This window comes from Leptonotus elevatus, chromosome 5, assembly GCF_054856555.1.
Source record: "Leptonotus elevatus isolate MCC_2025b chromosome 5, RoL_Lele_1.0, whole genome shotgun sequence".
Classification (NCBI taxonomy): Eukaryota; Metazoa; Chordata; class Actinopteri; order Syngnathiformes; family Syngnathidae; genus Leptonotus; species Leptonotus elevatus.
The window spans coordinates 25,124,099-25,141,095 of NC_141243.1; the positions used below are offsets into that span (position 1 = coordinate 25,124,099).

At 39.8% G+C, this 16,997-nt stretch overlaps 2 protein-coding genes across 6 annotated transcripts in view; both read right to left on the minus strand.

Annotated features, from left to right (window-relative positions):
* Window positions 1-9,907, minus strand: part of loxl2b (lysyl oxidase-like 2b) — a 48,240-nt gene extending 38,333 nt beyond the window's left edge. The window contains exons 1-4 of one of the 3 annotated variants that reach the window (XM_086075195.1): window positions 9,760-9,849; window positions 9,610-9,653; window positions 3,039-3,381; window positions 2,544-2,719 (exon numbers count right to left, since the gene is read on the minus strand). In XM_086075195.1, coding sequence (XP_085931321.1) covers window positions 2,544-2,719; window positions 3,039-3,369 — 507 coding nt within the window. In that variant the 5' untranslated portion in view covers window positions 3,370-3,381; window positions 9,610-9,653; window positions 9,760-9,849. The other 2 variants (XM_086075197.1, XM_086075194.1) reach the window with 2 other exon arrangements.
* On the minus strand, window positions 9,837-15,055 carry cyb561a3a (cytochrome b561 family, member A3a). 3 transcript variants are annotated; one of them, XR_015094783.1, is made up of 8 exons: window positions 14,797-15,053; window positions 14,527-14,658; window positions 13,820-14,024; window positions 11,269-11,477; window positions 10,893-11,047; window positions 10,640-10,808; window positions 10,404-10,542; window positions 9,837-9,934 (listed from the first exon to the last, which is right to left on the minus strand). XR_015094783.1 is itself a non-coding variant. In XM_086075201.1 (7 exons), the coding sequence occupies exons 3-7, from the start codon at window positions 14,004-14,006 to the stop codon at window positions 10,516-10,518; spliced, it is 747 nt and encodes a 248-aa protein (XP_085931327.1). In that variant the 5' UTR covers window positions 14,007-14,024; window positions 14,397-14,658; window positions 14,797-15,055; the 3' UTR covers window positions 10,308-10,515. The 3 variants fall into 3 exon arrangements, 2 of the variants coding, with proteins under 2 accessions (XP_085931327.1, XP_085931326.1); XM_086075201.1 differs by lacking the exon at window positions 9,837-9,934 and having other exon boundaries at window positions 10,308-10,542; window positions 14,397-14,658; window positions 14,797-15,055; XM_086075200.1 differs by lacking the exon at window positions 9,837-9,934 and having other exon boundaries at window positions 10,308-10,542.
* Between the last annotated feature and the right edge of the window lie 1,942 nt (window positions 15,056-16,997).

Here is a 16,997-nt window from a genome sequence, read left to right on the forward strand (position 1 = left end):
CATGCCAAACCAATGGAAATATTTACTTAATTCTTATCTCAAGTCACAACTTAACTAATTGGCTATCCAGTCAAGGTCTGAATCTTCTCAACAATTCTAACTGTATTTTTTGTTTCTAACTATTATTTCCACACTGCAGTTCATGACCAAGTGCTGACTCTTATGCTACATTCACACCAAAACCGAAACAACGATCTGGAACGCTTCCTTCGCCAGTGTTTCACCGCATCAAGTTTTTTGGAACGATTTCCGCTCATTTATGCATTCGCACACACCGGAGAGGAGGAGTGTCCCTTGGTGAACAACGACTGCAGAGCACTTAAACGAGTCAACAAAAAGAGAGCACCGCCGACTACTTCTAATTCTTTCCTGGGACTATACACCTGGGGCACTATTTTCTCCAGCAGCGAGAGGATTTTGAGGTACGTGATAGCACTTCCGCTTTTTTTGTGGCAATTGGGAAGACAGCAGTTGCGCTAAATAACTTTGGCATGGATGATAAACACTGCTACCTCGAGAAGTTCAACAGCAAGTAAATACACTTACCAGCACTTGTATGCTACTTCCTTGCTCACCATTTGATCTCGGTTGACTGTGTTGTTGCGCTCAGGGTGACAACAGACAGGACGCTGTGTGTGACGTAGCTAGTACTCGAAGCCGATTGGCTATCGCGAGGCGAAATGCGAAAAAAGTTCAAATTTTTCAACTTTGGCGAACATGTGAGTGTGCGGATTTTCGTCACGAATGTGCTCCAGACGCGTCCTCCGCGCCCCCGCGCGAAGTACATTGACTGCAATGCAAACGCGCTGCCGAAACACCTCCCCCCGGTTTTGGTGTGAATGCAGCATAAGTATTCTTGCTGAGTTTTCAAATTTGAGCTTCGATTTGCGAGCGGTAGTAGCGGGACTTAAAACTATTTGGAGAATTGATATACGTACATATTTTCATCCAAGTATTAAAATTACTTGGATGAAAATCCATTGCAATCAATGAAAATGTAACATTTGGAGTCAATTAAATGAGGCTAGCTAGAAGCGCCTTGTTGCAATGTTTGTAAATGTTGAATACTTTTTTTGTTTCATGCACACCGTATAAACCTCAATTCCAAAGAAGTTGGGGTGTTATGTAAAATGTAAATAAAAACAGAATATAGTAATTTGCAATTTGAAAATAATTTACAACCTTTATTCAATTGAATACACTACAAAGACAAGATATTAAATATTCAAACTGATAAACTTTGTTTTTGTTTGCAACTATTTACTCATTTTGAAGCCTGCAAGACGTTCCAACTAAAGCTGGGACGGAGGCATATTTACCACTGTGTTACATCACCTTTCCTTTTAATAACACTCAATAAGAATTTGGGAATCGAGCATGGTAATTTTGGAAGCTTTGTAGGTGGAATTCTCTACCAGTCTTGCTTGAAGTACAACTTAAGTTGCTCAACAGTCCAGGGTCATATTTTGCGCATCATAATTCACCACACAAATTTTCGATGGGAGACAGGTCAGAACTGCTGGCAGGCCAGTCTATTTCTCACAGTCTTTTACTGTGAAGTCATAATGTTGTAACAGATGCAGCAGACTTGGCATTGTCTTGCTTAAATAAGCATAGTTGGCCAAAACCAGTATGTACCTTTCAGCATTGATGGTGCCTTCACAGATGTGCAAGTTACCCATGCGATGGGCACTAATACACCCCTATACCATCACAGATGCTGGCTTTTGAACTTTACGCTGATAATAATCCAGTTGGTTCTTTCTTTGGCTCAGAGAACATGATATCCATGATTTTCAAAAACAACATGAGAATTGGAATTGCCTGACGACAGAAAAATTTCGACTTTGCATCAGTCGATCTCAGATAAGGTTTAAGCCACAGGTGCATCTATTCAACTGGAAGGTAACGAGCTCAGACTTCCCGGCCAATCTGTGGCAGAGTTTTTTACTTTCTGGACTTAAATTCTCCACCTGTTTTCTGAAGTGTTCTTGAGCCCACGTGGGAATATCATTTACACAGTGATGTCGGTTTTTAATGCAGTGCTGCCTGAGGGTTTGAAGATCAAGACCATTCTGTGTTGGTTTTCAGCCGTGCCACTTATGTGCAGCGATTTCTTCAGATTCTCTGAATCTTTCGATAATATTATAGACCATATGATTGAATCCCTAACCTTCTTTGCAAATATACTTTTAGAAACGTTGTTTTTTCCCCACCTTTTTTTTTTTTGCATTCCTCAACTTTTCCAGTCTTTTGTTTTCTCTGTCCGAGCTTTTTTGGAACGTGTTGCAGGGTCATGTTCAAAATGAGAAAATATTTGCAAACAAACAATAGCATTCATCATTAATTGTCTTGTACTTTGTAGTGTATTCAATTGAATATAGTTTGAAAAGGATTTGCAAATCATTGCATTCTGTTTATACAGACACCCAACATCTTTGGAATTAGGATTTATACATTTCCAAGTTACCATAAAAGGAGGTCTGACTAGTGCAATAACGTTATACTCAACAAAGTGTGATGAAATTATACTCAAGCTGTACCTCCACATGGTTCTGAAAAATGTTGATAAATTTAAATCCAGGGATCCTCTTGTCGCTGCACATCACGCCAACATCTTCACTGTGCTTACAGTCCGAAACACCAATTCCATTGGAAGGACACAGCGCCAAAGTCTTTTCTTTGCCAGTGCAGTGAAGATTGTCAAACCAGATGGGACCTGATGGGGGAAAAAATAATGATTAATCATCAGTGCCACATAGTAGTGGATGGGGGGTAATTTTAGGAAAGAAAAAATCTACTTAAGGTGTTCTGAGAAAATGACAGAAAACTGGCCACAAACCAAATTTTAGATACCAATGAAACTAAAAAGCCAAGAAAGAAAAGCGGCCATCTTATTTTTCTCCTGTTATTTAGTTTGTTGAGATGTATACTTATTTCATGAAGGTATAAAAAACATGCAACGATTGCTTGAGGCAAGAAGTGAATAAGTGCTGTGAATATTTTCCACAGCCTCCAATAACTGCATCATCGAATACCTTCTCCTTTCCCATATTTTGCCGATGGTGACCATGAAACTGCTTCCACGTAGCCCAGCTCCCGGCACACCACCTGTGCAGCGTGGATCGTAAAGTCGTCATCACAGACAGATCCCCATTGGTTGTTGTAGAAAACCTCGACACGACCCTCGTTGTGTTTCCTCTTATCTCCTGCCAGCCTGAGTTGAATTCTGGGAGTGTCGGGCGTTAGCTGGGGAGGAGAGTACTGCTCCTGTTCTGGCTCCAGGTAGCCAAGATGCTCATACTGGGCCACAACCAGCTCCAGCAGCACTAATAGGCTGCAGCAGAACATGCACTGGATGAGCAACATTTTTGGTCAGACCTGAAGAGGAAGAGGAGATCATTCACTTGATAGTTGAAGAGCACAACAGTTACAGATATTCAAAACAAACTTGTGTGCAGGTTGTTGGTAAGCTACTGCTGCCATGATATCATGAAGACCCCAGTAACCTTGAGGATGAGGAAAAGACTCAGGATTTACAGGATTATAAAATTAAAGAACATGAAATGTGTTCATTTGCGTGCCATCAACACTAGCATTTATTTTTAAGATACCGTTTTTAAACCCCGACAGACCCTAGCAAAGGAACATTGCACCCTATAATTTTCATGTACTGTATATAAAAATATATAGTTTGACCGAACTCTGAATCTCTCTTTTACGTTACATTACTACTTTTTGACCACAGTGCAGCTACAGTACAGTCTTTATCCCATATTACTTCCACACATTGCGGTTTCAGACCTGGATGTGAATGTAATTTGTTTGTACTGTGTGTACATGTGGGCAGAAATGAGAAGTAACAGAATGTTATACTACTTTACTATCTATGATAGTAGTCAGTAGTGATGTTTTAAACTGTAATGTAAAACAGAAAGGAACAGCTGTAGCAAGGGAGTCATTCATCCAAGACAGGTTTTGCTAGCATTCAACACAGCAAATTTCAAAGAATAAGGCATGCCTCCCTTGGGGGGCACCAGAGGACCTTGCTAGGATGTGCAGCAGCGTGGAGAAAAAAGAAGAGTGGTGTTGTGCAGTAAAAATGCATTACATCACATGATCTTTCACACCAAAAATGAAGTGTGAGTACCATTATATATATATATACACACACACACAGTATGCACGTATATACAGTATACACATATTTAAATGTTAAAGGTGTGCATCTCTCTACAAAAGACAATTTGATACGGTTTTCAATACGTGGGGTGTGAAATGATTCGAGGACGGTTCAATTTGAAAGTGGAACGATTCAATTCAGTTTAAGTGAGATTACGGTTCAATTCGGTACGGTTTAGTTCGAGAGGGTATTATGTAATGATTTTTTTCCCCTGCCATTTTACATACCTTTCAATTAACTTGTCATGGCAGTGCTGTAAATGGGCCATTTCCTTCTAAGATTATAACCTGGTAAGATATGATATGATAATGTGAATCACTCGATGGGGTTCTCCACAAAAGCAATCTGGGACTGCACCAATGTGATCTGCTTGGGAAAGGTGGGACATTTAGTACAATACAAACAGCCATGTCCATTTCAAAGAAGCACTAGCTTCTGTATAGCGCTAGCTAGTGATAGCACGAGCGAGACAATCAGAAAGTTTTATTAAAATAACCAAAATAAATGTGTTTTTTATTTTGACTGGTTGAAGTGGACATGACAAGAACTGTGCATATGAAATTTAGTGACGATTAGTGGCCGTTTTCAGGCACGAGGTAAAAACACAATGTGAATAGATCACCAAATGATTCCCGAGCGCGGCTCCTGCTGCTGCTCACCGCTCCCTCAGGCTATGGGTCAAATGCGGAGAAATCATTTCGCCCCACTTAGGTGGGTGTGACAATCAAGTGGTAAAATCCATCCATTTTCTTAACCGCTTTTCCTCCCAAGGGTCGCGGGGGGGGGGGGGGGGGGGCGCTGGAGCCTATCCCAGCTGGCTTCGGGCAGAGGCAGGGTACACCCTGAACTGGTTGCCAGCCAATCGCAGGGCACACAAAGACAAACAACCATCCACACTCACAATCACACCTATGGACAACTTGGAGAGTTCAATTAACCTGACATGCATGTCTTTGGAATGTGGGAGGAAACCGGAGCACCCGGAGAAAACCCACGCAAGCACGGGGAGAACATGCAAACTCCACCCAGGAAGGCTGAAGCTCGGACTCGATCTCACGTCTTCTGCACTGGGAGGCGGACATGCTAACTAACCAGCCATCCACCGAGCCGCCGCCAAGTGGTAAAATAAAATACAATAAAAGAAGAAGAGAGTTGCAGCTGTATGTACTCGAATGTGGAGATGGAACGAGAAAGTGAATAAAAAAAGAGAAAAGAAAACTCCAAATTGCAGTGTGACCTCCTGTCTCCTGTACTTCATTTCGTCTACCCCGTTTGGAACCCACCTTTTTGGCGACGTGCAGTCGCCGGGCGCTATCCGCGGAGACGATTCGAACACCGGCCTAAGACCGAGCAGGAACAGATAACAAAATACTGCCGGTATTTGCATTGTGCAAAACAACATCGGTTTGGCTAACAAATTCCAGAAAATGGCATCAGCTAAGAGACATACTTACGAGGCACAATTTAAAATGCAAGCTATCAGTTACGCGGTTGTACATGGGAATAGAGCAGTCGTGGAATTCCACATCAATGAATCCATGGTTCGGAAGGGGAAGAAGCAAGAAAACGAAGTTGGGGCTTGCCATCATTCCGGGAGGATTAACGAAGGAATTCCAACTGGTCATTGAAACTGGGCTTTGAAAGTAAAGTTGCGAGAAGCATGGGAGCGATCAATGAGAGAAGGTGAACACACTCCACCAAAACAAACTGGGAGGCAGCGCCGGCTGTACAATGTACGCCACGGTATGTGAATGGATTGTGGATGTCTGGGTTAAAGTGTCTGATGTTTTTCATTGTTTTGCTTTCTTCTCTGTAAGGTAAGCATTATTAATTTCGGCCAGAATTATCCCATAATATTTGCTGAATATACTCAACTTTATTATGTTGAATGTATTCATCTTTATGTTGAATTTACTAAATGTCACTGCGGTGAATTTACTTGACACTGTTTAATTTAATTTACCTATTTTCATTATGTTGCATTTACAACATTATGTAGAATTTATTTAACACTACAGTGCTCCCTCTCTTTTCACAGGGGTTACGTTCTACGCCAACCATTATAGGTGAATTTCCGCGAAGTAGCATTCCTTAAAAAAGGCATTTATTAAAATGGTCTTGCTCTTTGTATTGATGGCATTCGTTGACGTCACGGGATCGGGATGACGAGATCCTGCGAGTCGGCTCCATATGGTGTGGCAATTTTTCGCCTTACTCAGCCATGTTCCCATTATGTTTACACCAAATGTTATTTTGTTATTGATAAATGTCATCCTTAGCTTCCTCTAACATTACTTTGTAAAGAAAATGTATGCAGAATGTTTAGAGCAACACTCCTTGCAGCAGTACACGTTGAAATGTTTGATTAACTGAATCGATTGAATTATAAACATTTGCTGGCGTAACTGCTTGGACCGGACTTAATGGCAACATATGCTCTGAGGTAGGATGGCTCCCAAAACACGGACATTCTTGCGCCTTTTGCACTTTCGGCTTTTATTGGTTGATATGTGCATTTATTATTTGAGAATTTGAGGTGAAGAATCTCGGGTTATTTTGAAATCAAGTTAGCTAGTTCCCCAACCGCGCTAACTTCACGCACTAACTAGCATGTTACAACAAAAACAACAACATTGTTGACTTATCACTTCTTATTTCCATACACATTGACTACAATTTCAACTTTTGGGCTGCTGGGAAAAGAAAATAGAGACCTTAAATTAAATTAAATTTCTAAATGTAAACTTTTGATCGCTCAGCCACAGCTAGCGGAGCACATATATCACGATTGCATTACTGTAAAATGCATTTTAACCATCTTACAATAACACTTATCTTAATCAAAATGGTCAGAACACAGTTTTGTAAACTTTGTTGTTTGGAAATATTTTTTGATTTATCCTTGGAATTCTCTACAGATATTCCGTGCATGACGTCATGCGAATACCATCTATAGCACTTTTCCAAATTTTAAAGCGTTCTCGAGGATTATTAAGGTTGTCTTCACACTGATTTCACTTTCACCTACTGATGGAGCAGCATCAGGAGCAACTGGGGCTCAGTATCCGGCTCAAGGACATTTCAACAAGGGTCAAACCGACAACCACTGGGTTAGGGGACGACCACACTACCATTGACCCATGCTGCCCTACTACAATCACTATGTTAAATATTTTTAACACAAATTAGTTTTCATGTTAGGCCGCAAACTAATTCCACAAAAGTCAATTCATGTTATATTTTATTTACTTTGACTAACAGGCCAAAACAAAACATATGAGAAATATGCCAAACACTAGCCCCACGTCTTTGAGTGTCCGTCTGTGCGTGCGTGGGTATGTGTACATTAGGGGTGGGAATTTTTGAATGTCTCACGATTCGATTCCGATTTTTGGGTGTGTGATTCGATTCAGAATCGATTTTCGATTAAGAACGTTTTTTGATTCAAAATGATTTGATTGACAATGATTTTTGCTTCAATCTATAGATGTGCAAGGAATTATAATGATCTACTCCAGTCTGACTTGCTAATGCTAATTAGTGCGCTACTCGCTGCACTTTTATCAATCAAAAGAACGGCTCCACACTGCAAAAAAACAACTTTTATTGGAATAACTTGATTGTGACTTTTTCCTTCTACTCTCTAATGTGGCTACAACTTAACAGTGTAGTAGACCGCGTGGAACCACATTGCCCCTAAGTGGCCAAATCGGGTACAACATGAACAGCGCTCCAAATAAAGGCACACACAGAAAAAAGGCAAGACAGTATAAAATAATTTAAATAAATTTATTTGGGGGCATTTAAAATAGATTCTGAATTGTACTAAATGAGAATCGATTTTTTTTTTTTTTGACACACCCCTAGTGTACATGTATGTATGTCTCTCTGTGTCTATGTGTGTCTGTCTGTGTGTCTGCATCTGTCTCTGTCTGGAAAATAGCCATATGTAAGCAAAAAGAAGAAAAACAAGGCTATATTGAATATATTCCCAATACTTGTATTATTATTTAACTGCCATGCAACATGTATCTTTATTACCAAAAGTGAATATTTTCTACATAAATACGTTACATAAGAAATACAACATCAATTTCAAAAAAAATTTGAGTAACCCTACATGTTGAGTGTGAGGGAGTTGTACATCTTGTCCTTTACCAACTATGTTCAATGTGGGAAAGCTAATAATCACTCCGCCATTTAAAATTATTGCCACAACATTTTGTGATCATAATATTAAGGCTGATCTTGAACAGAAAATGAGAAAAAAAAATGTGGGCAAGCTTGCATGGGCCATATCAAATTACACAGAGGGCCAGATCTGGCCTGTGGGCCTTGACTTCATTCCCATGAACTAACATGAAGTAACTGTACTCAAGTGTAGTGTCTGTATATACAGGAAAGTGACTGAATTATTATCTTCATGAGAAATTGCAAAACGACACACAGTCCAAACTCCCACAGAAATTCTTTGCCTTAAAGAGGACAATACATCATCTCAAAGTCAAATACTTACATATCCAAAAGTTCACATTTGGCCAAGAAGAAAAACTGCAATAGAATGGTTATTTAAATGCAACAATATCAATGCCTTATATTTCACATACCATCCAGTTGAGTTAAAACCCTCACCAACAGCATTCTAAAGGAGAATGTGCACATAAATCTTCCAGCAAGGTTTCTACTTCATTGTAACGGGGCAGTGGTTGCACAAGTGGGAAACATTGCAGCTCCATTTAATGAGTTTGAAACATTAAGAGCAAAAACAACAAGTCTCTGTAACTCTGTACAGAGTCCTCTTTAGAAAAATAAAAGAAGGTCACAACAAATTCTTGAAACTCTAATGCTGAAATGATACCAACAGCTGCATCAGGAGATTCATACAGAAACACATGAAAAACTTATTTTATACATCAGGAAGCACTCCTGGTTAGGTCTGCACCCTAAATAGAAACACTGCTTTTCACTTGTATGACACTATTCCCATCTAATTCTAGAAGAGTCGAAAGTCAATGTCAAAAAAATGTCAACTGCTCATTCGCATTACTGTGAATGTTAATACACAGATTGATTTAAAAGTGTCTTATAAGGAGCAAAGTTAACCCATGTTGGTGTGGCAAAAAGTTGACTTATTACTGGTTATAATGATTTTTTTGTTTTTTAATCATCACTAGAGTACGTGAAGATGTCATCTTAATTTCAGAATTCTTGATTGGCATGGTCACCAATACTTCGTTATTGATTCAACGTGTGACTCAATACACCACGAAACACATACAAGATGTATCGCAACGGTTTTTCGGTATGACGACTTAGTTAAGCTCTAACAATTCAGAGATGTGAAGACGCTAAAATCGAAGCCACATTTAGACATTGTTGAATGCAGCATTACTGAGATGTCTACATCAAGACTCAAGTCAACTTACTTTGCTTCAGTCAAAGTTGAGCAGGCTGTGGGAAGAGGGAAGCCCTGTGAGAACAAATCAGTCACAAGCCTCGTCTACTTCCAGAACATTTTCACTCCCTGATGTGAATTGCAGGCTTCGGACCGGACCCGCACGCCCACTGACACCCACCTTTACAATGACATCACTGGAGATGGTCCGAGACGTGGAAACAAGCACGGAGACAAATGATCCAACGAGAGTCCACTCAGTGAACGCAGCAATGCTGCATTCAAATGCCGTCGGGAATCGAAAATTTCCATGTCGCAGTAAACCGGACTGAAATAGTTTACAACAGCTGTACTGCCTGCAGCAAAATATGGTTAATCCAACAGATGGCATCAGTCATACATATGTAAAGGCTCCGTATGACGTCGTTCATTGACGGAAACAAGAAGAAAGTGCAATGCGTCTACACTACTACTCGATACGGTAAACGAACTGGATGAGGTTTGACGAACTACATCACCCTTCATTATGAAGCGTTTGATATAACCAAACTATACTTTGCTGCCACCATGTGTAAGGCTAGGGTATTTAATAGTACTGTAATGGGATGCAAAACCCCACTAAGGCAAAATGTGCCTGGATGTGTAATTTTGCCGTCCGTGAAAGGAAAAACAAATATTGTTTTGAGATAATGAGCCTCACTGTCACAAAAAGTAAATAAAAGCACAAACTTGAAATATTAAAGATAACTTTTATTAATCACACAATAGGGATAATCCATAAACAATACACCCACTCATTATCATTTAAATACACAAATTGTTTACCTCCGGGTGGAAAAACTGGAGTTGCTTGTTTGTATATTCAAGAACAGAACCCTGATTGAAAATGTCATCTTGAATTCTCTGATCTGGCTTTGACGATGGACAAAAACTTCCTTTATTGATTTTCTTCTTGAAGCAATGGCTGTGAAGATATGGTAGAACACGTTTCCACTGATACTAATCACACACATAAAAATAAAAAATAAACCTGTCTGTCACTTGTGTGATGTAGAGCTCACCGTGTAGGTCACATCGACAGGCTGGCTTTCTGGCCTCTGCCACTCACGAGTGGACAAAATTTTGAGGACAACTAACCCAAATGCTATAATCAAGACTCCTAATGAATTTCCCAGCAAGGCCTCAGCGGGAAGTTGAGAATATGGCTGAGACCCATTGGTACTGCCTTTCCTATTAAAGGGGTTGGAAATTAAAATCATTATAACAATCATCTCTAGGTAATCATTAGGGCAACAAAAAGGCAAAAGTACTTACAGGACAAAGAAGAGTTTTTCGTTAATTCCAGAGATACAGGCCGCAATGCCAAGTGTCATTAAACCCCCTCCCATCCAGACATGTTGAGGTTTCAGGAGTGCTCGCAATGAACCGGGGGACCAGGGTAAAAGGAAAACAGACATCCCTGCAGCCCACTGGATTCATTCACATTCACATATAGAGTTAAGAAAGGAACATAATGTCACAGTTCCATAAAGAGCACACATGTTTTGTTCTTTCTCAAGTAGAACAAAAAAAATACATTTGTAGGTAGTCCATTCATTGGGCAACAATGATATTTAGACTTCAGTCATTTTTAACATGAATACGTTCAAAAGAAAAAGTACATGTCATGCTTCTGTACATGAAGTTGTACCTGGGTGGCAAAAAGAACTGCAGTGATGAGTCCAATCCAGCTGTGCAAAGAGTATAAATTGGGGATGTTTGAGGCATTGTGATTGTCAAAAACAGCACAAAGTCCAATAACGGAAAGTATTAGCGCCAGTAGCATCAGCGCAGCATGCAGCAGCTTCCAAGGAAGTTTGTTCTCTCCCCAAGTCAGAGGCACTCGATACAACACAGCTCCTGCAGAGAAGAGCATTTTATGTTGTTGTAAAGAAATCACCATACATGTCCATTGCCTGTCATTATTGCAACCACAGCTTCAAAAGCACATAACTATGATATTATTGAATGAGGGTTGTTCTCAGAAATGATGTCTGCCCCAGGCTATATCAAGCACCACGTTTGACTGTTTCCAATATTGCATATATAATGCAGAGATAAAATAAGCAACCTTACTGTGTGCTGTTGTTTGTGAGTGAATGTATTTTGAGCTATGAATAATAGCCACCGCAACTCCTCCCAGTTTGACACCCCATGTAAAAGGGGCCCTTTATATACCCTTAAAATGTATCACTTTCAAAAACAGTTGTTACAAATTATGGGTACGGGCCGATTACCGGTTTGATGGCTTACGGAGGTTCTAAAAAAATTTAGGTTTTAATAACCGCTAAAACTATCACCCATATTGAGCTTTTCTATCATTGGCTGCTTGCAGAATTGAGTAAACAAACCTCTTTTTTCAAGTTAATGAGAGAGCAGCCACTTTTTTTTTGTTCTCTTAAAGGTAGCAGAGAGTGGAGGGTTGAGCAGTTACACATGGAGTAGGGCAAGAGGGTTATGTGAAAGATGCAAATTACAAGGAAATTACAACACAGCACTGTTGGGTCGAGTTCCACGCTGTCCATAATGTGACGACTTGCCGGCAGAAAAAATGCTGCTATGGTTGTTTCATTAAGAGTCGACGAGATACCTGCGACGATAAATAAAAAACATTTTAGAAACTAAAACCAGAAGTTCAGCTGTTTCACTTAGTACAATAAGGTTTAAAAAACGTTTTTGTTTATTCCGCAACAACTAAGTAGTTTACACATTGAGGGTGGTGTCCAGTTTATTGGAACCGACTGTACATTAAAAGTAGATGGATACATCTTTTTATGCTAGTTATCTAATTTTATAGTGTATCCTTGAGCATGATTTATCCGAATTTGAAAGGTGCGCATATAAGCTGTAGGCATTACATATTTTGTTTCCATCTGTTCACAGGTAATTTTCTCCTCGTAATTGGTCTGGAATGTGCCAGTTTTTTAAACTGAACACCTTTGCATGTAGGTAGTGAAGTTGTGCAAATGTAAAAATAATACATTTTAAAATAATTTGGTACTTGAGTGATCAGTGTTTGGTGTTCATGTAACAACCATTACAACATGTAACAAACGAATACTACTTCAGTTTTGGGGGGAAATGTTTTGTGAAAATTATAGTCAACCAGGGTCATAGAATGGATTGTAGGGGTTTGAATTGCCTAGTACCTGGCGATTCGATTCTTATCACGATTTATAGGTCACAATTCGATTCGATACCGATTAATCCCGATACGAATCTATAAATTGATTATTGCAATTTTTTTTTTTTTACTCAAATTTGGAAAATACTAATCAATAAACTTGTACGCTGTAAGATTTGTATGAAAATTTATTTATTTATGTGAAAATTCAGGCTTATAACTGAGCCACTGCATTTAACAAACAGGTTGCAGTCTGTTTCATGTTTGAACAGCACTGAAGTAAAATATTAAGGCTTAATGGTCTATTAATATAACATTCTTCCATGCTTAATGTGTGAATCCTAACCCTAAGTAAGACGTTTTGTTGAAAATTCCCATAAAAAAATTATGTTTAAAAATCGATTCGGCCGCATATTGAATCGATTCGAGAATTGCGCGCTGTAATATCGCGATATATTGCCGGATAGATTTTTTCTAACACCCATAATGGATTGTGGAAGATTTTGTCTGTCTGTCTGTCTGTCTACCCGTCTATCCCTTTACTGAAAATAATTATGAAGACAACAGTTATGTTTTAGATGACATTTTCCTATGTATGCAAAAAAAAAAGCATATTTCTTTCAGATATTGTTCACAATTTGGGATGCCCGGGGGGTTCAGAGAAGCAGTCACTATCTGGTGCACCCACCATTAGCCTCACGCAGCGCAACATATCTCCTTCACATAGCGACATAGCGTTCGTTATCAGTTGTCACATTCATCCACGGCCATCCTCATGTTGCAGCATGATAATGCTCGGCCCCATGCTGCAAAGATCTGTATACTAGTCCTGTAAGCTGAAAACATCCCAGTTCTTGCATGGCCAGCACACTCACTAGACGTGTCACCCGTTGAGCATGTTTATGATGCTCTGGATAGCCGTGAATGCTTGCCAAATTAAGGATACTGATACATGCATTAATGAGATGTCTCAGCTCTCAGGCAGGATTAAATTATCTGTCCGAGTGAAGATGAGAGTTGAGAAGTAGAAATGAGACACTACTATGCCCTCAGTTTGTAAGCAGAAAAACATCCTCACCATTGCCATAGAGCACCAGCATACCAGTTACCATCAGGACCGGATGCCAGTTGAACTGACGGGAAGTGCCGTCCCAGGCGAAACCGCCACGCCACTGGCTGTTCCACAAACACACACACACCACGCAGGCCAGACCCAAGCCCAAGCACAGAAAGTACCATATGTAGAAGCAGATAATGGACTTCATCCTGGGGACACTCGAACACTGAGACAAAACGGGAATATAATTGTGAAAAATTCACCACAGACACATTGCACAATCTAGTAGATTAGTTGTAGAGATTAACTCTGTGGGTTATGCCTTGGAGTCTAAATACTAAACGTTTGTCCATTTAATTACAAACAGTTAAAAGTTTTTTCAAATGGGATTAAAATGACAGAAACTAATATCCTCAGAGACTCCTTTTATTTAACATTGTAACATTTAACAAATTAGCTCGTCAAATATGAACATCAACAAAAAAATAAAAATGTAAAACTTAGTCAAGATCAACTATGACGTTCCTTCACTTTTGACTATTATTTAACAAATCCGCCATTGCTATTTGATGGACGTTTATTCATGAATGATTCTTACCTTGTCAATAGCAGCTTTGAAACAGTGATCAAACCAACTAGTATGCACAACTTAACAAATGAATCATTTCCTGCACTCATGATCTCTGGTTAACGTTTCACCGTACACCTGCTATATAGTTTGCTCTCACTTCGTGTTTTCCGTGTAGTGTAGTTCCAGTTTCACGCTGGGCTGTACTTAAGTGGTGAAGTGGGAAAAAATCAGATGTAAGTGAAGAGTCTGTGGATAAAGCGCCAACCTGATGCATCTATCCATCCACTACCTAAATAATACGGCACAAAAGGGGCGGGGGTAAACAAACTTGCCAAATATATTCAAATCAATTACACAAATTCCAAAACTATTTAAAATATGTCATATGTCAAGTCAAAATGCAATGTGATGCAAATCAAGCATTTACCTTCATCAGTATCGTAGACCGTGGGTTAGAAATTTGTAAACTAATACTTGTACACAGAAAACATTCGAAGTCGTCCGAAAAATCGCACATAAATTACTAATATCCAAGTATTGTACAAGCAATGCTCATTAAAGAAAATCCTCTTAAACTATAAATCCAAACTTGAAGCTGCCTAGCTTGCCGTGACAAGCGCCTTGACAGCTGTATTTACCACGCAGTAAAACAATTTTGTCACTTCCTCATTGGTCGCGCAAAGACTCTTGGGAATGATTTCCTATCAGTTTGTGTCACCTGATCCGAGAGCGCTACCTGGTGGTTCGTAGATCCTGGAAGAGTTTTAACTGTGGAAAGTCAGGTGACAAACGTTTAAGTCGTTACCGAATTTGAATAACCTTGGTAGGCTACATGCCGACGTCATCCTCTGAAAGGAAATAATTTTCCAGAATGGTCCATTTTTCTCTCAAAAAACTGTCTTTGTGTTTTGTTGTTTTCTTTTCTTTTCTTTTATAACGATAATACAGCTCTGTAATATAAACACGCCCCACCTCCCCCACCCGTGTTTAGGTGAGAGGAATGTCGGTGGCTGGGAGTCAGTGGAGGAACCCGACGCAATTTGTCCATAGCTTATTGTTTCAAAATGGCGATCAATCGGCACCAAAACGTACCGGTATGTGGTTAGGTTAAACGAGAAATATGTTTCGCAAATAAAGTCAGGTAGAGAAATGACATGATAGCAAAATAAAAATAAACAAAAAAATGCAAATAATATCGTTTACTTTTAGGATGTCCTTTTACTTCTCAAATTAGATTTTATCCTTCAGTTTTCTTCCCTCCAATTTAAAGGGGAAGTCAAACCAAAAACATTCTTTACAAAAATATGTCCCATGCACCTTCACAAGTGATTAATATTGCATTTGTGGAATGACTTAAGCCTCAAAATCCATCTTTTTTTTTTTCAGGGAGTGGCCATTTTGACACTTGCTATCAACTGATAATGACATCACAGTTGTTCAGGCCTCAGGTAACAACCAATCATGGCTCGTCATCTGTTTTCTGAAACTGAGCCATGATGACATGTTCGTCCCCACGGACATGTAGTGTGTTAGCTAGGGTACGACAGAATTGGGATGGAAACTGGAAAAAACAACTAGCGGCCGGTTTTGAGCACAGCCCAAACTCCAACAAAACTGGAAGAAGAAAAAAAAAGCATTTATTCGAGCGCACATACTCGCACGCACACCATGCACAATGATCTACGTTTTTGCCTGCGCACCACCAAGACGAAGAACTCCTAAATGTGACAGAGGTGACATTCTATGTCCCTCGAACCAGATTCTGTAGCCAGGGATCGGAAAGCCAAGGTGGCTGTCATCTTGTGTGTGAGTGAACTCCCTTGGCCCCTCTCACAAGTAGAGGACCCATAGGAAGTGGGAGCCATGTTGTCTCTTCTGGCTCCAGAAAGGTGATCAGAATTCAGGTGAGGGAAAACATGTTCAAAATATGTTTTCTTTATGTGGGACTTTGAGATGCGCTTTGTTTGGTCCCTCACCAAGGACCGGTTGGCCCTGTGACCCTACCTGGGGCATAAAGCCCCCAACAACTCTGAGGATCACTGGGAAGCACAAAGGCCTCGACCACAATAAGATGACAGGCAGCTCAAGGAAGAAACATACCCTACCGTCTATGATAATACTGCCACATGTCAGAAAGTAAAGCAGCAGCATGTCAGTTGGAGCCACTGCGTCAACCAAACAATGAGTGAATAACTAACTTTTAACATTTTGGACAAATAAAATAAGATTGAGCTTGGAGGACAGCCAGAGGTCCTCTTCTTAGTTGCGCCATATAAGGAAGGAATGCATAATAAATTCCATCAACCTCATCATGTGATGCAAGAGCAAAACCAGATAAACTAGAAAATATGACGACTATAACTGAAGTTAAGTCTGTCTGTGGTTGTGTGTGCAATCCTTCTGCTATTGGAGTGAGTGATGAGTGAATTGATTTGTGTGTTACAGTGTGATAGGGCCTAATTTGAACAACCTGACGGACAACAAAATTGTTATTTTTTAAATCAGGTTTGGCTTACTTGAAACCTCCGCATAATTCCCACACACATATTTATTTTTTTTGGAACGGAAAGAGCTTCTCCTCCCTCAACACAGGTCAAATAATTAAGCACGTAAACAAATAAAGCTTTC

What these genes read in the sequence shown, in the direction of transcription:
- cyb561a3a (XM_086075200.1), bottom strand. Translation starts at nt 14,643, where the DNA reads ATGCATCAGGTTGGCGCTTTATCCACAGACTCTTCACTTACATCTGAT. An exon ending in GCTGGTGCTCTATGGCAATG is followed by an intron (nt 11,478 to 13,819) that starts GTGAGGATGTTT and finishes TCTTCTCTGCAG; the next exon opens with GAGCTGTGTTGTATCGAGTG. An exon ending in CAGTTCTTTTTGCCACCCAG is followed by an intron (nt 11,048 to 11,268) that starts GTACAACTTCAT and finishes GAATGAATCCAG; the next exon opens with TGGGCTGCAGGGATGTCTGT.